Here is a 23,131-nt window from a genome sequence, read left to right as displayed (position 1 = left end):
TGGGTGATGTGGGGAGCTGGAGAGAGAAAGGTGAGAATGGTTGTGGAGCCCTGAGTGCCCAAAATGTTTGCATGGCTCTGCCATCTCATTCTGAAACCCTGAGTGACCTGGGACAGGATGAGACCTGGGTTTGATGACTGCAGTGATGGGGATGAAGCAAGACCCCGATGGGAAGACAAGGCAAACCCTTGCCCCAAATCCCCATTGGGCACAAGGGAGGAGGTGCAGATGAAACCTCCCTGGCTGGGGACACAGCCCTGGAGGTGCATAGTCCCCACCTCCCACACTGCTGGAGTCTGAGCAGAAAAAGCAAACATCTTTTTCTGTCCTTCTTTCTCCTCATTATCCTCCAAACCAACAACTTTCTCCAGGATAAGACTATGATCATGAGAGTTTTCCTTTCTCCTGGGGAAGGAAGAGTAGGCAGGCAGAGCCATACACGCTGCTGCCCTCCCATGCCCTTGCCCATCCTCATCCTTGCTGATTACAGGGAAGTGCCATTGCTCTGCTGTCCTGCATCTCCAGATCCTTCCTGCACAGTCTGACTCATTCTTCCCTGTGCTCAGCCGACACATTCAGATGCAAAGTGACTCCTTATGCCAATTACATTCCAACTCTTTTCCCTAAGCAGGTTTTCCTCCATTACAGCTCCTCTCCCCCAGGCCTCAGGGTTTTAAAGGAGACTTTTCAGGTGGATTTTAGGGCCCCATCCTGCTCCCCCAGGGAACCAGGAGAAGTTGCTAGGCAGCAGTTCTCCCTGGCTGGCTCTGCAACGCTCTGTGCAGTGATTTACGAGGCCCGGGAGAAGCCAGCAGCACTGAAATACATCAGTTTCTCATTCCTGCGTTATTAAAACCCACCTTTATATGCAAATGCCACAGAAGACATCACGGCCACGAGCTGGGTGAGTGCTCGGGCAGGAAAACGGCGCTGAGAAAGGACAAAGGGAGAGCCAGGCAGAGCAAGAAGGGCTGTCCAGGATGGGGGAGAGCAGTCAGGGAAACTGAGCACAGGAAACAGCAGAGAAGATGATGATGATGGAGGGCAGTAATCCCAAGGCACGCCCCTGGATCCCGGCCAAAAACCTTAAATTCCCGATTTAATCCACCCCTCCTTCCAGCACAAACGCTGCCCAGGGAGGTTGGGGATGCATCCATGGGGATACAGCCCCCACAGTCAGGGGATGGATGGAGTCCCAGCTGAGCCAGGGGAGGCCATCCCAAGCAGGATGCTCCAAGCCATGCCAACAGGGCCTGGGAAGGCAGGAGCTGGCAAGGGTTCACCTGCCATAGGGAGACACAGTGAAGGTCCCCCCACTTCAGTATGTGGCAGAGGCCACCAAGGTATGGGGAAGTGATTAAATGCCAGGTGGGGGAGGAAGGAGGGAGAATTATTTTACCTTAGGGAAGAAATAATAACAGGAAGAAGCTCTCTAACAGCTTGGCACCACAGGAATTCATTATGGGACTGCCAGAGGGGTGAATTTGGGCTCCAGGAGCGTGACTTCAGCTTGGAACTGGGGACTTGGTACAGAGCCACGGGTGAGATCCAAGCCTCTCACATCTCCTGCACCCATGGAACACTGGGGACATAGCCCCCATGGGAGCCACTTGCCAGCAGGGATTTCTGCATCACCTGGGCCAGAACAAGCACTAAGGGACCCTTGGTGAGATGCAGAGCCCTGTGCTATCTCCTGTTTAATCCAGCCAGGAAAGCTGCACCTCTCCTGCACCTCTGAGGTGGCTCAGAGCCTGGCACCAGCTCTCACTGGTGTGTTAGCTGAAAACTTGGCCCCACAAGGACAGGGAGGGCTCAGAGGGCTCTTCCCAGCAAAAACCCTTTGACAGTGGACGCTGCCAGCAGAGCCGTGGGGCTGCTCCACACAGCTTGTGTCACCAACGCCATCAAGTGACTGCAGCATGGAAAGGGAGAGCAGCAGAAAGGCTGGAGTGAGGGAGAGCAGTGGGAAGGCTGGAATCTCTCCCCTGTGCCACTCAGGAGCTCAGCACTGGCCCCTTGCCTGCTCCCCATCCTGCCTTTGCTGCTCTGGGATGTGCACCCAGTCTCCGTTCAGGCCATGGGGCCTGGACTCTCAGGGTGGGACCTGGCAGGACCCTGCATTCAAAAAAAATTACCAACAGCAGGACCCTGCATCCCCAAAAAATTACCAACAGCAGGACCCTGCATCCCAAAAAAATTACCAACAGTTAATGCTGCACAGAGTACCCCTAGACACACTCAGTCCTCAGTGTGTCCCCTCACTGCCACCAAACGTGTCACACACAGCAGGCACAGGGCCATCCCACAGACCTGGCCAGGTGCCTCCCGACCTCGCACTTCATCTGGCATCCCAGGAAAAAGGGAAACCACCTTCAGCCCTCAAAATACACCTGTAATCCCACCAACTGGGGAGCACCTCAGGGCAGGGACAGACATTGTCCCTTGGCCAGCTGCGTTCTGGACCAGGCTGCTACTGGATTGATCTTTTTTTCCCCACTTCCTTTCCATGACAATCCACTGCTCTTCCTGGCCACGGAGGGGAGGGAGACACAGAAGTGTGATCATCCCACTGCAGGCAATACCCTCAACCAGACCCTGTGCCCCACTGATGGGGAAGGGCTGATGCTGCTGTGACATCCCCATGACACACAGGAAGCACAGGACTGGAGCCAGAGCACGGGCTCCAGCCCCTCACAGGGCTGCAGCGTCTGTCCCAGCACTCCCCAGAGGCTGGGGCTGGATTTTATGGGATAGGAAAAAGTGTTAATGTGCCTGGAAAATGGGGGTGGGGCTTGAAGCACTGCTTGGAGCTTCCTGGGTGTCCGTCTGTGTCTCTAAGCACTGATGAGCCCTCAAAAACTCTGTCTGAGCACGTGGAGTAAAGACAAGGGCAGAGTAATGCTCCTCTAAGGTGAATTTTCATGCATTGAAAAGGAAAACAGAGCAAAACTGTGAGCACACAGCCTGGCTTCTGGCAGGACATGACTCCCAGGAGTGGGTAGGGTCACCACAGGATCTGTGGCATCCACAGCCGACAACAGGATAGGGATAGTCAAAGCAGGAGCTGGGATAAAACCCGACACAGCTCCACCCAGCCCTGCTGCCTGAAGGGCAGAAATCAGTGGCAGCCCGGCTGCTTCTGCCCTCCAGGACAGGCAGGCTGCCGTGTCAGGCGCAGCCCTGGTGTCACACCTTGCATCAAACGCATTTTTGAGCAGCTGAATCACTGCCTCGCCCTGCTGTAACCCCTGACCGACCACAAGCTGGTTCCCTTGGAGATGTCGCCTCCAGGTCCCAGCTAGACGCGGGGCACATCCCCACTGCTCAGAGGACGCCTGGCTTTCTGCAGCTGGGTAAAATATTCCTTCCACGTCGTCTGTCTCAATCAACACTGACATCCAGTGGCTCGCCAGGATGACGACAGCCGGAGCGCCCTGTGGAGATGTACAGGTGGACAGAGCTGGCCAGGGATGCCTGTTGCACCACAGCCTCCCATCAGCATTCCTGAATAATCTCCACCGGGAAAAAACCACCCCCACTGTTTGCAAATCCAAGACAGGAGAAGCCTTGCACTTCCCAAACTGTCAGGGCTCTCCAGCAGAATCACCCTTGGGAATTCTCCCTGGTTTTCAGGGCCTCAAGGCTCAGGGAGATGCTGAGGCACCCCTGACTTCACCTACCCAATCCACATCACTGCAGGTCATGACTAAGACATGCAGGAGTCCTCCAGATGCTTTCCTCCAAAGCACAAGGCTCAAACCTGGCCAGGAAACTGGGATCAACCCCCTAAATATCTCTAGGAAGAGCAGGAAATGGAGTTTGAAAGAGCACCCATAGCACTGTCCTATCTGGAAGAGCCCTGGATCCACCATGGCAGACTTGTGAGACACTCTCAGCAAAGGCTACAGGAACTGTTCTCCCATCTCCAGCCTCCCCTTGCCTCAAACTGCAAGCAGAATATCCCACTTAATGGAAAACCAGGAAAACAGCCACTGCAGGCCCCCAGAGGGTGACAGCAAGGGCCCCCACTGCCACAGCAGCGACAAGGATTGCTGGCCCCAAGGACACCCTGAGGCCTCAGATATGGAAACTGAGGAAAGGCTAGGAAGCAACTTCTCCTGCCAGGAGCCAGTGGAAGCAGCCAGGTGCCCCTTCCTGAGGTGACACAGTGCCAGGTTGGGCCATGACTGACAGCCCTGGCAGAGACAGACTTTGGGGACTGTCAGCCATAACCCCGGCAAGTGTCTTGCACCACCAGTCTGGCCCCAGAGTTGGGTGTCACAGACCTGGATTCCTGTCCCAGGCCCCTTCCTAGAGCTGTTAATCACACATTTCTGACACAGGGGTTAATTAACCCCCACCTTGCCAGGCTCACAGCTGGGGGGAAGACCCCTGGGCTGAGCCAGAGGGGAGGTGTTGGCCCAGACACCACCAAAACCGACCAGGCAGGCGGCTTCCTGCCTGGGGTGCATCCAGATCCAAGGAGACACACAGGGCCCCCAGGAGCAGCACAGCCCTTCTCCATCCACCCCTGTCCTGCCCACCCCAGCCAGTGTGGTGGATTCCAGCCAGGTCTCAGTGTTTTGAGCCTTTCTGGGGGGATCAGCCCTCCTCACTCTGCCAAGGTCACTCCTCCTTCCCCAAACAGTGTGTCCACAGATGGGTTATCCCACTTGGCTGCCCAGGACAGCAACAGCCCATCACCCCCAGCATCATCCCCCCGTCCATCCCTGTCCTCTGCCTGCACTGAGATGGACACAGTCACTACTAAAGTCTGTACAATTTTTGGGGAGGGATGGGATGTTCCAGGACTCAGCATCCAGCTGGGAAAAAAGCAAGGCTGGGAAGCAGCAGCTTGCAAAGTGTGGGCTTGTGCCTGCACAAATATTATGACAGGGATCTTTACAGTGAGCAGCTTTGTGCTGGGATCGTGCACAGCCTTGGGAAGTGACACACACACACACCCCTCACACCCACCCCTGCGGAGCTAAAACGGTGCAAGAGCAACTGGAGAGTAGCCACTGCTTTTCTTACCTTTCCTGGGAGAGAGGAGGAGGAGAATGAAGAAAGGGATGGGGGGGTTGGAGCAACTTCACCCACTCTTGCAGCCCCTCTGCGGCTGGGCTGGGGAGGGCAGGAGGGGCAGGAGGAATCCCGAAGGCGGCAGGCACGGCTGCGGAGCGCTGTCTCTGGAAGGCAGGGAGAGAGGGAGATGAGGAGAGAGGGAAAGGGAGGGAGAGAGGGAGAGGAGCAAGCGCCGGGGCTTGGGGTGGGGGAGTGCTGCACCACCAACCACCTCAGCAACCGGTGGCTGCACCCCCCGGACCCTCCCCAGCAGCGGGGCTGGGGGAAGCCGGGGAGCCCGGGGGTCCCGGGGGGGCGAGGAAGGGTCTTACCGAACGGGCTGCAGCAACATGTGCCCCGGCGGGGAGGCTGTGCCCGGAGCCGGGAGGGGGTCTGGCTCCCCTGGGATGGGGGGCGTCTGCACCGCCAGGGTGGGGCTCTGCCCCCCGCCGCTGACTCAAAGTGTCCGGAGCTGTCTGGGTGACCATCACCATCATCATCACCCAGTGGAGCCATTTGTTTTGTCAGGGAGGTAACCATGACAATCCCCTCGAACACCCCGGCGCTTCCCCCTCCCCTCGCTCGCCTCCTGAGCCCGGGGGCTGCGGGGGAGACAACGGGCGAGGGGCGAAGCCCATCCGGGCGGAGGAGATGCCCCTGAGCTGGGCAGGCTGGTGGAGAAAAGAGGCTGAAACTCCCCTCACCCATGCCCACGATTTATCTCCTCGGGATTTTCCGCAGCAGCTGCCGGGAGGGGAAGAACCCACCGCATTCACCTTTGTCATCCCCTTTCTCTTTAAAGGAAGGAAAGCACCCTAAAGCCCCCCAAAATCAGCGTGCATCACTGCTCACTGGCCTCCAGTGCAGCCCTAGGCTGGATGTCTCTTCCAGCCTTGCTGTTGCCCCCATTCGAATCTCAGCTCCTGCACCCTCTCCCTCCCAGGAACCCCCAAAGCCCCTCAAGCACAGCCCCCACCCATGGGGGTACACAAGGACCCTCCCCACAGGAGCAATGCTGTCACTGGTGGGGTACAGTCCCTGCCCTGAGCAACTTACACTTAAACCCTGGAAAAACTTGTAGAAAGGGGAAACTGAGGCAGCTGGAGGGACACAGACTCGGACATTGTCCCAAAGCAGAGCTGGACACCGAGCCTGGGTCACAGCACACCGAAGGTAAAGCTCCTCTTTCTCCCCCTGGCCTCCAAGGACACATCCACACTGCAGGATTGGCATAACCAGACATGTGGCGCCCCTAATGACCCATCCTCTCCCCCAAGAACAATGTGTTTTGGAGGAAATGGCAAGAAACTCCACAAACAAATATCTGATCAAGAATTTTTTCCTAAGCCCAGCTCCCAGGGCTGACTTCAGCCTTGACCCTCCAGAATTTATGGCTCTTGCCAGACAAATAAGTCAGCCATGGCAAAACACAGGTCCCGTGTTCCCAGTGCCTGTAAATGTTTGTTTACCACAGCTTGTGGCTTCTGGGAAGAAAATAACATATGCCAGGAGAAATCCTGGGATTCAAACCAACAAATGTGGTAGCAGCAGGGTATTTGTTTAGAAGATAAAGCAACATCTAATAGGGTGGATGAGGCAAGTGTGAGACCTCAGGAAGACACACATGGAGTTATTTGGGGGGAATTAATATTTAGTGCTGATGCTGAAGCTGCATCACCACAGTGATCAAAAGTGCTGCCCAGAACAGCTCACAGGTGTTTGTTCCTCCTCATCCTCTCCAGGCTGGCTCTGCTCAAGACACCCCACCATGGATGAGGGCCAGCCCCTCCCAGGGAGCAGCAGTGGGGAATGGAATGGGTGTAAATGAGGCAAAACCAGGGAGGGGACAAGCTAAAAGTAACATTTGAGATCACCTAAGTGCCATCTCAATGCCTGTGGTTTTACCCACCTGGGGCCAGGCAACAGCAGCACCTCCAGCCACCACAGAGGAATATTCCCAGTCCTGGTTCATGCCTGGGTGGATTCTGGGACTGGCCAAGCACAGAACAGGTTTTCCAGGCTCATTACCAGCTCACTCAAGTGTGCTCGTGTGGTGCTCTTGTGCTGGGAGATTCACATGGGCTCAAAACTTACAAAAAAACCCCAAAACTAGAAAAAAACTAATACTAAACCAAATCTCCTGCTGGATGGGCAGCAACAAGCACTTCCCATGATCTCCATGTGTGTTCTGTATGTAAATGCCATTTTCCTCAGCCTGGAATGCTCTGAAGAAACAAATAATCACTCTGTAGGGAGACTGATGATTAAAAAGTGATAACATAGGGTTGGGCAGGGATTGCCTCCTCCTCCTCCTCATCTTTATCCTCCTCCTTTTCCTCCTCTTCTTCTTCTTCCTCTTCCTCCTCCCTGCAGCAGGTTTGTGTGTGGGCAAGGAACACTGACCTGTTTGGGGTGTAAGGACCAGAGATAATTTCAATGAAATTCCACCATCCAACCTCCACCATTGTGAGCTCTCTCATTCCAGCACAGCCAAAGTCTGCTGGTTTAAATAAATAAGCGTTTATTAAAAACAAATCTGAATATTTACCTCATGTTTAAATGAATAAATATGTAATTGTATGATAGCAGAGTCTCCAGAAAATTCAAGGACCCTGCATGGAACCCACAGGAAACCCACACCTCCAGGAGCCCATCCCTGCTCCAGAGACTGAGGAGGAAAGTCCTTCCTCATGGGCAGAACAGAGAAACACCCACCACAGTCACACTGACAGGCTGCACAGCTCTGAAAATCCCAAGGAATGATTGCAGCCAAGGCCAAGGAGCAGAAAGGAGGTGTTGGAAGGATCTGCCCCCAGCCAATGTTGTCTGATCACAGTTTTCTTCTCAGCACCTCTGTTTTCCCCTCTCTAAAATGGGACTAATCCTGATTAAATGTATTTATGGGAGGTGTGTCAGCAAGAAAACATTAAACTGAAAGCATGAGCCTGTCAGCCTCTGGGATTTCCCACATTCATCTTTATTTTTACCCTAATTAACTAATTAACATCTCAGACTTGCCTTTGGCTGCCTGCTCTGTTGCCATTGAAAATCTCCTTGTGTTCAGCTCCAGTGTTCAGCATCCTCCTGTTGCCATGGAAAAAAACTGCCATGATGTCACCTCCACAAATACAGCTCCAAATACAGACCCCAAAGTTCACGTGTGGGGCTGGGGAGGGATCCCCACAGACTGAGGGACATGGGGCCACCACCTCCATGCAGGAAACTGAATTAGATGGAAAAGTATCAGATTATAATATTTGATAATGACAGGGTTTAGTTTTAAGGAAAAAAACAACCATGGTTGGTGTAAAGAGAGCAACAGTGAAGGGTGCAGCCCCACCTGGGATAAGATTTCTCAGCACAGAAAGAAATAACAGCTCAGTTGGAAGTTTTAGGCTGTGAGAACAAATGAAGTGCCTCCATTAAAGGAGATGGGGAATACTGAGTCAGGGAAATAATCCTTGGTTTGGGAACTTGTGGCTCATGCCTGCAGGCTTGGCCATTTTGCTGGTTCTGCTGCATGGAATAAAAACACAAATTCAGACTGTCCTTGAGAGCTGCATAGTCAAACAAGGCTCAAGGAAAGGAATAGCAGCCCAGCAGGGAAATCCCACAGGCTCTTCCCACACTTCTTTCATTTCTACTTTCCCTTTTACTCCTCTTTATTGCAGGACCTTTAAAGAACAGGTTTGATACCAGGTCTAAGCTGGCTCCTGCCCTACAGCAGGAGACAGGACGGAAATTACTCTTACAGCTCCTGTCACTTCTAGACCTCCATGACTCATTCTCCTACCTTGTTTTCACCTCCACCCCTGCTCCACAGACGGAGCTGCGGTTCCCTCACAAATGTCACAGTGTCTGCGTGATTCTCCCCCAGCCCTGGCTCCCAAAGGGACTCCATTCCATGGGAAACAGAAGCTGCAGTCTCACACCAGATGGCACGGCAGGGCCTGACCCTCAGACTCAAACCAGACATGGGGAACAGCCCCACCCCACCCCACATGGAGGCCCTGACCCACAACCCCAAACCAGACATGGGGCACAGCCCGACCCCACATGAAGGACCTGACCCCCATAGATGGCCACATCACACAGGGGACTGAGCCCCACATCATGTGAGACACAGGCTGACCCCCAGATCATAGTGGGGTCCTGACCTCAGCCCCACAGCATTCAGGGCACCAGGCCCCTGAACACAGTGCCCCTCAACATACAGGGGACCTGAGCACCCAGCCCCACACTGCACAGGGCTCACAGCCCCACAGCACACAGCCATACCCTACACAGGGCACACTGCCCCACAGAGCTCACAGAGCTCACAGCTTCACCCCATACAGAGCTCACAGCCCCACAAGGCTCACAGCTCCACAAAGCACAGGGCCCAGAGCCCCACACCGCACACAGGGCTCACAGCCCCACAGAGCTCACGGGGCTCACAGCCCCACAGGGCCACAGCCTCACCCCACAAAGCTCACAGCCCCACAAGGCACACAGGGCACAAAGCCTCACCCCACAGGGCTCCCAGCCTCACCCCACAAAGCTCACAGCCCCACAGGGCCACAGCCTCACCCCACAAAGCTCACAGCCCCACAGGGTCACAGCCTCACCCCACACAGGGCTCCCAGCCCCAGAGAGGTCACAGCCCCACAAGGCACACAGGGCTCACTGCCCCACAGCCACAGGGCACAAAGCCTCACCCCACAGGGCTCACAGGGCTCACAGCCTCATCCCACAGCCCCACGTTGCACACAGGGCTCACAGCCCCACAGAGCACACAGCTCACAGGGTCACAGCCTCACCCCACCCCGTGTCCACCTCTCCCCACCCCAGACACCCCGCTGTCACTCCTCACCCCGTGTCACCCCTCCCTACCCCAGACACCCCGCTGTCACTCCTCACCCCGTGTCACCCCTCCCTACCCCAGACACCCCGCTGTCACTCCTCACCCCGTGTCACCCCTCCCTACCCCAGACACCCCGCTGTCACTCCTCACCCCGTGTCACCCCGCTGTCACTCCTCACCCCCCGCCCCCTCTCCCGCCGCCCCCGGAACGCGCAGTCCCCGGAACGCCGGTGCGCGGCCGCGGTTCGCGGGTCCGGGCGGTGCCGGGGCGGTGCCGCGGGCGCGCAGGCGCCGCTCCCGCCCGGCGCCATCGCGGCTGCTGCGGCCACCCCGGGCCGGCCATGGCCACCGACTCGTGGGCCCTGGCCGTGGACGAGCAGGAGGCGGCGGCCGAGTCGGTGAGTGCGCGCCGGGGCCCGCGGGGGCTCGGGATGGCGCGGCCCGGCCCGGTCCAGCGGCGCGGGGTCCCCCGGGCCGCGCGGCCCCCGCCGCCTCCTCACAGAAAGCAGCGATCGAGAAACGCTTTTCGCCCCATTTTCTGCCGTGGGGGCAGGGAGGGCCCGGGGTATCCGATTGTCCCTGGGCTTGGGCTCTTCTTTTATAAGCAAAACCCCCAATTTTTATTTATTTATATATTTACTTATTTATTTACTTACCATTATTTTAAATTTTTCTTCGCCTTCATCCATTTTTTGCGTATCCGAAGGGCAGAGACTTCCCTGCGATCCCACTCGCCCTCCATCCAGACACTACAGCGCTTCAGGCACTCACCCAGCCTCACCTCTGTCCTCCAGCATCCAAAAAAATTCCTCTTTCTCTCGTATTTTTTTTAATGAAAAGATGTAATTTAGTACCTCAGAAAAAATTGTTTTCTGTTTTTTCTGTGCTTGGGCACAGAACACTAACTGAGGATGTGGGGGAAGATCCTCAGGGCTGCTCCCCCTGCACATTTCAGGTGGTGAAACTAATTCATCCTGGGGCAGCTTGTGCCAGCCAGGAGAGGGCATAGATCCTATTTCCATCCTGGAATGCTGATTTTCTTCCATTTTCCATCAGCAGAGCTATTGGGGGAGTGGAGGGTACAGGACACAAAACAACCCTTTCCATGTGTTGTCATTACAGTTTAAAAAATTTGTATTTTTGTTTAAACTCCTGCTTAGAAATAGTTGTATTAAAACTCTTGAAATCAAGTTCCTCTTGTGTCTTCATCCCTTCCAGTTGACCAGGGTTTGTGCAATACTTGATAAATCCAAAGCTCAGGTTTTCCTGGCTGGGGAATTAGAATATATGGAGCTATATTTGAATTTCTCTGATTTTGTGTTTTCTTCATTTCTAGTTGAGCACTTTACACCTGAAGGATGAAAAAACCAAACCAGATGCCAATGGTGAGTCCCAGCTGCTCAGATGGGCTTGGAAAGGGGGGAATGTTTCCCTGTGGGGCTTCAGAGCACTGCTGCCAAAGTAAATTCCTGGTAAATCATGAGATTCCAGAAGAGCTGAGACTAAATAGCAACACAGACTAAATATTTTGGTGTCTCAGGGAGCTGGGTGAGCAAAATCCATTGGTGTGGTTGCTAAACTGCACTTGGGGGTGGTGCTTGGGTTTCCTGTGCACAGCAGTGGAGCAGGGCAGTTCTCCTCAGGAAAATGAGCTGTTTGTAGCTGTTCCCAGGATGTTCCAATCAGCTCCTCAGGAAAATGAGCTGTTTGGAGATTTTCAGGATGTTCCAAAGCTCTGGGGTGTGGGCTGCCCCCACACCCTGAGCTCACCTGTGCCCCCCTCACCTGTTCCCATGCAGGTGCCGTTGTCAAGGCAGATGACAATGTGGAGAAGACGGAGGATGAGGAGAAGGGTAAGTGCCTTCCAGAAAAAAAGCTTTGGCAAGGGAATTAATTTAATTTAAATTTAATTATATTGATTTAATATATACTTAAAGTAAGTCTGCCTTATGTCTCAGGAGCGCTGATCTTGTATCCTGCCCCAAGGACTTAATTGTAAGACATGTCCTTCCTGCATAACACTTTTAAAGGCATTGTGTCCTGTAATAACTTGGGAGACTCCTGGATTAGAGTGGAGAGAAATAAGGGGATAGCAGTGTCCTCAAGGCAGGACTGGATACAGGAGCAGTTGGATAACCTGGAGCTGGGATTGCTGTAGCAACCAACGAGTTGTGTTTATGCAGTGGCTGCTCAGAGGTGGGTAAAGGCTCACGTTCTTTCAGAAGGTGGTTCTAGGAAACAGATTTAGTAGCAAAACCCCAAAGTGCAGCAGTTTAACCTCATTTTGATCTCTGTTATCCTCAACCCTTGTGTTTCAGCTCTGAAATCTTTTAAAGTACCGTTTATCCTCAAACCTTCCTTAAAAATAAAACCCTGGGAGGTGTCTGCCCACATGTCAGAGTGAGGGTTGAGGAGGCCTTATCCTGTCCCAGGTAAATGCTAAGCTCAAAGAATCTTAATAAGCAGAGATCTGGATGTGTTAAAGTCTCCCTTAGAACAGTGCTTGTTTGATTTGTCTTCCTGGGTGTTAAATGGGGGAATCTCTGGGATCTCTCAATGTCTCATCCAGGAGGTTTGGGCTCTTCAAGCCATCACACTCTAATGAAGAATTTCAGTATTTGGAGGGATTTTGTCCCTTTTAAGTGGCTCAGGAGTTCAGTGGGAGCGAGGCCTGGAACAGGCTGTGACTGATGGATTGATGTTTTCCACCTCCTTTCCCAGAGGACAGAGCTGCCCAGTCCTTGCTGAACAAGCTGATCCGCAGTAACCTGGTTGACACCACAAATCAGGTGGAGGTGCTGCAGAGGGACCCCACATCACCCCTCTACTCTGTCAAGTCTTTTGAGGAGCTGCGCCTGTAAGTGCCTGCTGGGATGAGCCAGAGCCTTCTCTGCATGGAGCTGTCAAATCCTGGGATCAGATATATTAAATAGGCTCCCTTATAACTGGGTTTTGCAGTTTGTCATGGGGAGCCTTATTTGTAACTTCTGAGAGAGAGAAGTTTTGCTATAACTGCCAGAGCAGATATGAGTTTGGAGCCCATCAGGTAACTGGAACCTCTCCCTCAAAAAATTCCCTGGTGGCATAGGAGGTACCACTTAAAAGTACATGGGTTTGTGTATCAGGTTAATGCCAACCTGTCATTAATAAGTGAGTGTATCATTTGTATTATTTAAGTGCAAGGAGAGTTGGTTTATCTGGGTGCCTGATGGGGGTTTCCATCTGAAACAACAGCAGTGAACAGCACAAAGGGAACAGCTTCTCTTTTCCAGCAACACTGGATTTATGTACTGGAGACACCAGTATTTTCTGACTTCCTTCCCCTTGAAAACCTCTACCAGTGCAGCTTTCAAGGGATAACTGTGTTTAGGGCATGGTTGATGGATATATGTATAAATATGCTGAAGAGTGCATCCTGTTGGGATTGCTGTGCTTGTGTTGATCTCAGGTTTGTTGCTCTACAAGCTCTGCAGCAAAATGGGAGCTGAAGAGCCTTCTCCCCATGAAATGCCAGGGTGTTTTGCTTTGTTGGTGTTTGTGGTTGAGTGTCTGCAAAAAGAAGCTGAGGTCCTGCAGTGCCTGTTAGACTAATTCATTCCTGTGTTTCAAAAGGCAAACAATCCCAGGGAGCTAATGACAGGGACAGCCAGCCTAATTGAGTCTTCATTTTGTTATGACTCGGGGTATCCTTGGCAACTGGTGCAGAGTTGGGCTTTGTCTGTCCTTGCTTGGAGCAGCACAAGGTTACATTTTCAAAGGGCTTTTGTTCCAGCCATCATTGGAAAGCAATACAGGATTTTTGCAAAATTATGTTGTGCTGAATGGGAAGTTACTGCAGTGGGAGATGTGGGCAGGAGAGCTGTAACCTGCTTGGAAAGGAGAGCCCTTCTGAGAGCACTCACAGCATCCAGGGAGCACTTGAGGGTCATCAGCTGAGAATTTCCAGCACCATAACCCAGGTTTAGGTTGTTCTGGGGTCTCCTTGTCTACACAAGTGTCTGCTGAGAGCAGAAGGCTCCCTGGAGAGAAAGCAGCAGATGAGAGTTTGCAGGCCAGCAGTGTCAGCACACAGTTCTGGGTATGAGGGCTGGCTTGCAGGCACAGATCACAAGGTGTAGTCACAGCAAACCGAGCTAATTATCAGTCATTTACCTGAGCCAGCATTGCTCAGCTGTAGTACAGAATCCACATAACCTGCTGAAGTCCTTGCAAGGATCTCATGATCCCTTCATCCTGTTCCTCACGCTTTGTCCCACGTTTGAGTCATCAAGGAGTGATAATTTTGGCACCAAGATTAGGCCTGGCTGAGGAACTGGGACTGGCCTGAAGGGCAGGATTAACACTTTCTGCTCTGTGATTCCTGGATTGTCTGAAAAGCTGCTTTGGAACAAGCAGTGCTGGCCTTAGACACAGCTGGGACAGGCTGGCTGACTTATTAATAAAATCCAGGGGTTTTTGCAAAGCTCCTTGTCTAGACTTCCTGCTGTCACTTATGGTTCCAGATGCTGACCACAGTTGTTTCACAGGTGGGATTGTACCAGAGACTGCTCTAGGATGTCTTCTTGAGGGTTTTTCTCACCTTTTTGTACACAAATGAAAACTAAATGGACTTAAATAGGTCATGATATGAAAATTTCTCTTTTCAGGAAACCACAGCTCCTGCAAGGAGTCTATGCCATGGGCTTCAACAGACCATCTAAAATCCAAGAGAATGCCCTGCCCATGATGCTTGCTGAACCGTATGTACACATTCTTCCTACTCTCTACCAGAATAGAAGGATTTGAAAGGTTCAGTGTACTGCTCCTGAATTTTGGGTGGGAGGAGGGTGATGAGAAACTCTCAGGGTATGGAGAAAGGGTTCCCATGTCACAGTGTTTCTGTGGTTATTAACTATGTGCCAGCAGCCCTGGATTTGTCCTTTTCCTAGGGCTGGTACTGAGCATGCAGTGCTGTGGGGTTTGGGAGGTCGTTGCCATTTTCCTCATTAGTTTGGGAAGAAATAATACGAAATGGCTCAGAAATCTGGGTGGGTAGGAGTAGCTGAGGTGCTGGTTTTCCTCTCCACAACCCTGAGCTGGAACATGTGAGGTACTGAGACACTGGGGAAGAAGTGTGAAATGGGAAATTACTGAGAGACAACCACAGCTCTCCTTCCAAATCTCCCTAACCGAGAAACGCTGAAGGAGGGTGTTGGGCAGGAAGAAATCCCTGCCCCATGGAGCATAGCTGGTCAGGTTGGCCATGGATGCAGAGCAGGGGTAGATGTGACAGGATTCAGGTGCCCCCGTGGTGCTTCACCCTCTGAGCTGTGCCTGCTGTGCCCCCAGCCCGCAGAACCTCATCGCGCAGTCGCAGTCCGGTACCGGCAAGACAGCTGCCTTCGTGCTGGCCATGCTCAGCAGGGTTGAGCCCGGGAACAAGTATCCACAGGTAACCTGGGATGGGGCTGTCTCACCCTGGCCGTGCAGTGCCATCTAGTGAGGAACCTCAGCTGCTGGAGGCCTTCAGATGTAAATTCATGGCTTGATGGAGCCATGGTGTTATTTCTTCAAGCTGCTTAAAGGGGATGGGGGTTTGGGGATTTATCAATTCAGTGCAAAATATGTAGATTTTGCTCAAAACTTGTTCCTGTCAGTCCTTCCTGTGCATCACACAGGATGCCACTGCTCTGTGAGTGTATGAAGGGTGAGATAATACACGTTATAATTCACACTATCACAATCAGAAGCTAACTATTTCTTAATTACAATACATTATAAGCATTTCTTTACTTACCAGCTTATATTACACCATACTACAAATACCTTATACTAATACCAAATAACCAAATACCAAATAACTAATAATCTAAAATTATAAGTCTTACTCAATATATCTTTCATAGTTCTATTTCTCCAAAATATCTACTCTTTTATTCATAAAGTAATTTTTTAAAACTTTTTTCTTGTTCCATTTCTCTCTCAACAATGTTTATCCTATTTTATAACATTTTTAAGTAATGTATGTTTACATACAAATGTATACTATGTGAACCTTCTATCAAACGTTGAGAATTTTCTGCAAATCCATTTCCCACATGTGAGGAATTAAATTTTTCTGGGAGGACTTAAATCAGGGAAATAGTGCAGGCTGAAGAAGATTGGCTAAGTACCTTTGGGGTGGAAGAGAAGGTAACTGTGACAACATAGCAGAAAATGCCTGGAGAGGGACTTTTAAAATCAGATTTCCTCATAAGATGGTCGAGAAACTGTTCATCCACTTGCATATTTGTCTTGAAGAAAACTTCAACAAGGATTTTAAAAAGCAGGTGTGATAGTGTTGCCCTGCGTGTTGATCATCTCACTCATTATCCTTCTGTTCCTCCAGTGTTTGTGCCTTTCCCCAACATATGAGCTGGCACTTCAAACAGGAAAAGTGATTGAACAGATGGGAAACTTCTACCCAGAGCTGAAACTTGCATATGCTGTCCGAGGCAACAAACGTGAGTAAGGGGAGACACCACAAACAGGAACGAGGGAATGATTCTCTCAGGTGCACCAGGGCAGTCAGGGGGTGAAATGGCTCGGTCAGAGAGGGCTGGAACATTTCCCTGTGTGCAGAGCCCCCCTAGAGCAGCCCTTCCTTCTGTCTCGGCAGTGGAGAGAGGGCAGAAGATCTCGGAGCAGATCGTCATCGGCACGCCCGGCACCGTGCTGGACTGGTGTTCCAAACTGAAATTCATCGATCCCAAGAAGATCAAGGTGTTTGTGTTGGATGAGGCAGATGTGATGATCGCCACCCAGGGCCACCAGGACCAGAGCATCCGCATTCAGAGGTACGGAGGGACAGGGACAGTGGGGCTGCAGTCAGGACTGGTGTCCTCACCAGTGAAGCAACAAGATTGAAATGACAGATTAGCTCTAGTCCAGGGGGCTCACAGAGGCACAGTGTCAGGGGATGACAAGCAGTTTCATTTCACAGGATAACACAGAATCACTAGATTGGAAGAGACCTTCCAGATCATCGAGTCCAACCCAGCCCCAACACCTCAACTAAACCCTGGCACCAAGTGCCATGTCCAGGTTTTGTTAAACACATCTAGGGATGTTGACTCCACCACCTCCCTGGGCAGCCATTCCAGAACTTTATCTCCCTTTCCATATAAAACTTTTTTCCTAATATTCAACCTGTATTTCCCTTGATGCAGCTTAAGGCTGTGTCTTCTTAAGGTTAGGTGTCCTTAACCTTAAGGTGTCTTCTTAAGGTCCTTGATGCAGCTTAAGGCTCTGTCAGTGCTGCCTGGAGAAAGAGCCCAACCCCACCTGAGCACAGGCATCTTTCAGGGAGTTATAGAGAGTGATAAGGTCACTCCTGAGTTTCCTTTTCTCCAGGCTGAACACCCCCAGCTCCCTCAGTTGTTCCTCACGGGTTTGTGTTCCAAGCCCCTCTCCAGTCTCGTTGCCTCCTCTGGACATGTCTCAACGTCCTTCCCAAACTGAGGGCCCAGAGCTGGACACAGTGCTCAAGGTGTGGCCTCACCAGTGCCAAGTACAGGGGCAGAATGAGCTCCCTGCTCCTGCTGGCCACGCCATTCCTGATGCAGCCCAGGATGCCATTGGCCTTCTTGGCCACCTTACAGAATAAAAATCCTGTCCCTGGAGCAGAGTTTATTCCTCTTTAAGAAGGTATGTCTGGATGCTATGGTCCATGAGGGAGTGATCATGGGTGGATAAGATTGGTTTTAGTTTTTCCAGCCCTGGAAATAACTGGTTCCAGCATTGTGGTTTTCCTTTGCCTGTAGCATTCCATCAGGATATCATGAGATGACCATGTTGTATGGGAACCTTCCCTATTTCTCTTTCTCTTTCAGAATGCTCCCCAGGGACTGCCAGATGCTCCTGTTTTCTGCCACTTTTGAGGATTCTGTGTGGAAGTTTGCTCAAAAAGTTGTTCCTGACCCAAACATTATCAAACTGAAGCGTGAGGAGGAGACCCTGGACACCATCAAGCAGTACTATGTGCTGTGCAGTAACAGGGATGAGAAGTTCCGGGCTCTCTGTAACATCTACGGGGCCATCACCATTGCCCAGGCCATGATCTTCTGCCATGTGAGTGCTTCCAGGGAGTGCTAGTCCTAGTGACCCCTCAGAGTCTGCAAGTGCTAAAACCAAGCCAGACAGCGTTTCCAGAAAGGAGCTGAGAACAAAATTGCCCTTTATGGCTTCTCTGGCTCCATCTTTGAGGGAAATCCTGAAAGCCACATTAATACTGGCTGGTTTGATTTCCTGGGTTTGTCCATCCAGGAGACAACACTGGACTTTTTTATTCCTCAGTGGTCATTGTTATCTCTTAAATCCTCTGAAGGAAAGATCAGAGTAATGCACATTATTCCAAAACTCTGAACTGAAAAGAAAAAAAAGTAGGGTTGGAAAATGGATGAAAATAGGGCATAATGAGGGATTGGGAAGTCTTTTGCTTCTCTAGCTGATACAGAGCTGTTCCTGGGACTTCATTTCTCTCGGGTAACTGAGGATACACCTCTGGATCTCACTGTGAATCATACTGACTTGGTCTTCTTTTTCTGGAAGCTGCCATAGTAATTTTTAGTGGAAAATCAGTGCTGACAGCACCAAACAGCCAGGCAAAGTTTGCTCAGACAGGATGAGAGTGTTTGGAATCTGCTGCAGCAGTTTGCTTTTAGGCTGTCTCAAGACATAATTGGAGCTCAGAAAACTGTTTAATTCAAGGCTGTTCAGAGCTCTGGGATTTCACAATCACATTCAGGACCCTGCCATTTTCCAAACTGAGTAGTTGTGGTTTTGTGACAAGTTTCATGAGTTTTCAGTGTACACATGTAGTGTCAGTCTCCAGCAGAGTGAAATCCAAGGAGCAGAGCACAAAGAAAACCTGTCTTATTAATCAGGGGCTCCTGTGGTGGCTGAGGTGTATTGTCCTCTCTGATACAGTTTGTAAGGGAGACAAAAACTGAGCAGCCAGGGAGCTTCCAGTGGGCCCCCAGGGAGGTTCATTGTCACTTTCCAGCATTAGAACCCGTTCCAACCGTGGGGCTGGCTGTGTGTTGCAGACTCGGAAGACGGCGGGGTGGCTGGCGGCCGAGCTGTCCCGGGAGGGCCACCAGGTGGCCCTGCTCAGCGGGGAGATGATGGTGGAGCAGAGAGCGGCCGTCATCGAGCGCTTCCGCGAGGGCAAGGAGAAGGTGCTGGTGACCACAAACGTCTGTGCCAGAGGTAGGATGTGGAGGAATGGGGCCAGGTGATGCTCCAGGGTTTTGGCTTTCATACTTTTCATGTATTTGTGACCCTGCAGTTCTTTAGTGTAGAACTCCAAACCCCACACGCAGTGCCAGCTGCTGTTCTCCCGGTTGGGGCAGACACAACCATTCCTCTCCAGGCCTGGCTACCAAGGATACCTCACTGCCTCAGGATTTCATATATTCACTTAATATATTCTTTATAATTTGCATTTACAATTTTTAATTTGTACTATAACCCTGCAGTTCTTTAGTGTGTAACTCCAAACCCCACACACAGTGCCAGCTGCTGTTCTCCCGTTTGGGGCAGATACAGCAATTCCTCTCCAGGCCTGGCACTCAAGGACACCTCACTACCTCAGGCTCCAAGAAATTAAACAAAAGGGAGCTGGGGAGAGCAAATTTGGGGTAAATTATTTCATTACCTGAAGCTGTAATTGGAGGATTAACCCCCAATATGCAAATGAACCAAAGTTATAAAAGTGTAAAAACCCCTGACCCCGTGGTTCATTTTTGGGTTCAGCCCCTGGGGAGCTTCGTCTGCCTGAGATGTACCTGAAAGTCCTTCAATAAATACACCCACATTTTATTCCCTTTATTTTGTCTGGCCTCTGTTTTTTGGTGGCCTGAGAAGGCATCCCAGGGAGGCTGCAAGCAGCACTTCCTAAGATAACACATACCCCTGGCCAGCTCACAGGGAGAACTCACATCCTCAGGTGTTCCAGTTGGGAGGAATTGGTGTCCTTACACTGTGTGCCTGTGGGCAAACATGGGATTGCTTGTTGGCTTCCTGCTGCTTGAGATGGAAAAGTCCATCCTGTGAGAGTCTGGCACCAAGCCAGTTTGCAGTGAACCTGTCCCCAAGCACAGAAAACTAAAAACCAGTGAAATCCAGTTCACTATCCCAGTAGGAATTTGTGGTGTAATTTGACATCCTAGAACAGCTAAGACAGGATTGTACTTGGAAAAAATCAAGTGGTCTTTAGAGCTTTGCAGGGAAGGAGAGAGTTTCTGAAATACTTGAGTGCTGGTAGAATTTCCAGAATATTTCAGTCCCTTTGGCTGTTTCAGTGGGACTCTCTGCCCTAACAACTCAATAGCTTATATTTCCACCCCATGAGGGTACTGTGGAAAAGCTCCATTTCAGAGTGTGAGGAGGCTGTTCCTGCTGCAAAAAGATTTAAGTGAAGTTGTGTAACCTGATGCTCTCTTTTTGTCAGGGATTGATGTAGAGCAGGTGTCTGTTGTTATCAATTTTGACCTGCCTGTGGATAAGGATGGCAATCCAGACAACGAGACGTACCTGCACCGCATCGGCCGCACCGGCCGCTTCGGCAAGCGAGGGCTGGCCATTAACATGGTGGACAGCAAGCACAGCATGAACATCCTCAACAGAATCCAGGAACATTTCAGTACGTACCCTCAGCCTTTCTCCTTTCCCTAAGCTGTTGAATCACTGCAGAATTTGACTTGTTGGATGCTGAGCAGGTCTCAGGGTGTTTGTTGAGCCTTAAACAGGTGGCAGAGGAGCACAGCAGGAGTGTTTGGTGTAGCATCACTTGGGATTGTGACCTGCTGCCTGGGACAGGAACAGAATAAATCAGGCTCTGTTTGCTGTCTGCATGGATAGTCCTTGAAGTGGATGTTCTGGAGTACCCAGAAGGGCCTCTGATAAAAGGAAACAGTTTTAATTTGTATTTTTAAAACCGGACTGACTATTCACTGATAAACCAAAACTCAGGTCCAGCTGAGCAGCGTTCCCTTCTCTGCTCAGTGTTAAGAAATCTGACCTATTTCTCTTCTTTCCCAGACAAAAAGATAAACAAATTGGATACCGATGACTTGGATGAAATTGAGAAGATAAATAACTGAAATAGCTGCTGGAACTGGTGTGTGCCCTGCTGTGGAAGTTCTCCCACTACAATTGGATCAACGTTTGGATTGGCACAGCCTCTCGGCTCGTCCCGAAAAGGACTCTTCAAGATATGAGTACACAAAAATTACCTCATGTTCAAAATTGCAGTTGGACTTCAAATTGTGCAACTATGGGGAGGAAGAGGAAATGTTTACAGAAGCTTTTAACATTTCTTAGTTTAGCCTTAAAATGGGATGATCTTTGGAATTCTGAGAAATACACTTGCCAAAAGAGAGGCAATAGGGAATACCTAAAATTTTAAAAGGAAAAAAAAATACTATTATCTTTAATTGGGATAATGTGCAGCATTAACCTGGTCAGTTTAAATCCAACAGCTGAATATATAACGGACATAAGGAAAGGGAAAAAAATTTAAAAAAAGAAAACCTAAAAACCCCAAACAAGGCAGCTGGTTTTTGGCTAAATACTTAACTTGTACAAACTAGGATGTCACTCCCCTGAGCTCTTTAAGACTCATTTCTGGCTTTCTGATGGATTTGCCCTGCTTTTCCTTCCATAAATTGTCCTGAGGATGTCTCCAGTAGCTCCTACTCGCAAACACAGGTGCAGTGTGGCTTTGCTGGGCAGCATTTTCTTTTCCTTTGTCCTGGATTTGTTGGGATGGCCACTCTCCGTGACGGGGTGGTGGTGACACTACACAAGTTCATCCCAAGTGTTTAACCTGGCTGTGGTGTGGGTGGGTGGGCTGGGAGGGGCAGTATGAAGAGAACTGTACTAATGGATTGCCTGATTAAATTCACCTCTGTGAGTGAAATTCACCATCTGATGAAATGCACCATGCTGTGAAGCTCAGCATGGGTAATGTACAGAGCTGTTGGGCTTCACCCATCAGATACAGGATTACAAGAACCAACAAATCATGATAGCCTGGATTGACCAAAAACATGTACCCTTAGTACACCAAATTTACCTGTTGCAGTAGGTTTCAGTACCAGAGTTTTGAGTCAAATTGCTCAGCCAAATTGCAGGTGGGAAGTGCTCCATAGTGCAAAATAGGTTGTTGTTCCCTGCCCCGGGGTGTTCCATGGAGAAGGAAGGATTCACAGCTCCTGGAGAAGAAAGGAGATGCCTCCTGTGTGTTGGGACCACTCTTGTGCACACAGCTGGACACTGTGGGCTGTCCCCCAGCCCAGTCTCCAGGAGAAGGAGGCTCCTGAACCAGAACTTAGGGTGCACAGCTCTTTGTTGGGGGGGAAATGGGACATGCATGAGCAGCCATGGGCCTGCTACTCAGCGTGGGAATCATGTCAAAACAAATGTATAAATTGTAAATTTAAACTGAATTGTTTTCTTTGCAATTTTGGCCATCATATTCTGTTCAAAGACAGGAATATGGATCCTTTTACCAAGTAAAAAAAGGCTCATTTAAAATGTACCTAAAATTTTAGGAAACTGTGCACCCTTTTATCAATTTGTATAAAGGCTTTAGTGAAGAAAAAAAAACAGCTTAAAATTAAACTTTTTGTATTCTGGGGTGTATCTATTTTTATTCTGTTGGAATCCTATTTAAAGTGGCAGGTGAGTGAGTGCGTGTGGAGTGGAAGACTTGATTTAATCACCTACTTTCCTAGTACAGTTGAATGACCTGGTGACAGCAGAGTATTGGATTGAATTGTCATGGAAGCTGCTGCTGGTCCTGTGTGCTGTTTCTAATGTACTTTTAATTGGAATTAAAGAACACATACTGAACAATCCCTTTGCTGACTTCTTGCTTGAATACTTTGTTGGTGTTTAAAAGCCTCAGTAAGGACATTCTCAGCCAAAAGTCCTGATAAGTTTTATATTTGTGACTTTAATGCTGAAATTCTTAAAAGACTCCCACTAAGAAGTTTGTTAAATGATGCCACACAATAAATGAGGTCAGGCAAATATTGTTCTTCGCCCCGTGCTTCTTGTGCTGGACTTAGAATTGCTGCTAAAATCTCCCCAGAACAGTTCTGAAGGGAAGAGAAGAACTGAGGGAGAAAAGAGGTGTTTTCCCTGTGCTGTTGCTTGCCTAGATCAAGACTTGATACTTTTTGCCCATCTCTGGAGATGC

General features: G+C 50.4%; 1 protein-coding gene across 1 annotated transcript; it reads left to right on the top strand.

Moving 5' to 3' along the window:
- Positions 1-10,174: 10,174 nt before the first annotated feature.
- LOC132082893 (ATP-dependent RNA helicase DDX19B) lies at positions 10,175-22,785 on the top strand. Its single transcript, XM_059487325.1, has 12 exons — positions 10,175-10,304; positions 11,243-11,291; positions 11,706-11,759; positions 12,628-12,763; positions 14,553-14,645; positions 15,235-15,337; positions 16,274-16,388; positions 16,544-16,721; positions 17,757-17,994; positions 18,972-19,134; positions 20,378-20,569; positions 20,968-22,785. Exons 1-12 carry the CDS (start codon positions 10,248-10,250, stop codon positions 21,027-21,029), a joined length of 1,440 nt encoding a protein of 479 aa, XP_059343308.1. The 5' UTR covers positions 10,175-10,247; the 3' UTR covers positions 21,030-22,785.
- The last annotated feature ends 346 nt before the right edge of the window (positions 22,786-23,131 follow it).

Source organism: Ammospiza nelsoni, chromosome 22, assembly GCF_027579445.1.
Source record: "Ammospiza nelsoni isolate bAmmNel1 chromosome 22, bAmmNel1.pri, whole genome shotgun sequence".
Lineage (NCBI taxonomy): Eukaryota > Metazoa > Chordata > Aves > Passeriformes > Passerellidae > Ammospiza > Ammospiza nelsoni.
Note: the sequence above shows the minus strand (reverse complement) of the source record. Positions and strands in the feature narration are given on the sequence as shown.

Bases quoted from the DNA above. Each gene is read 5' to 3' on its own strand.
- LOC132082893 (XM_059487325.1), top strand. From the start codon at position 10,248: ATGGCCACCGACTCGTGGGCCCTGGCCGTGGACGAGCAGGAGGCGGCG. The intron at 14,646-15,234 runs GTATGTACACAT...CTGTGCCCCCAG, and splicing joins CCCATGATGCTTGCTGAACC to CCCGCAGAACCTCATCGCGC. The intron at 17,995-18,971 runs GTGAGTGCTTCC...TGTGTGTTGCAG, and splicing joins AGGCCATGATCTTCTGCCAT to ACTCGGAAGACGGCGGGGTG.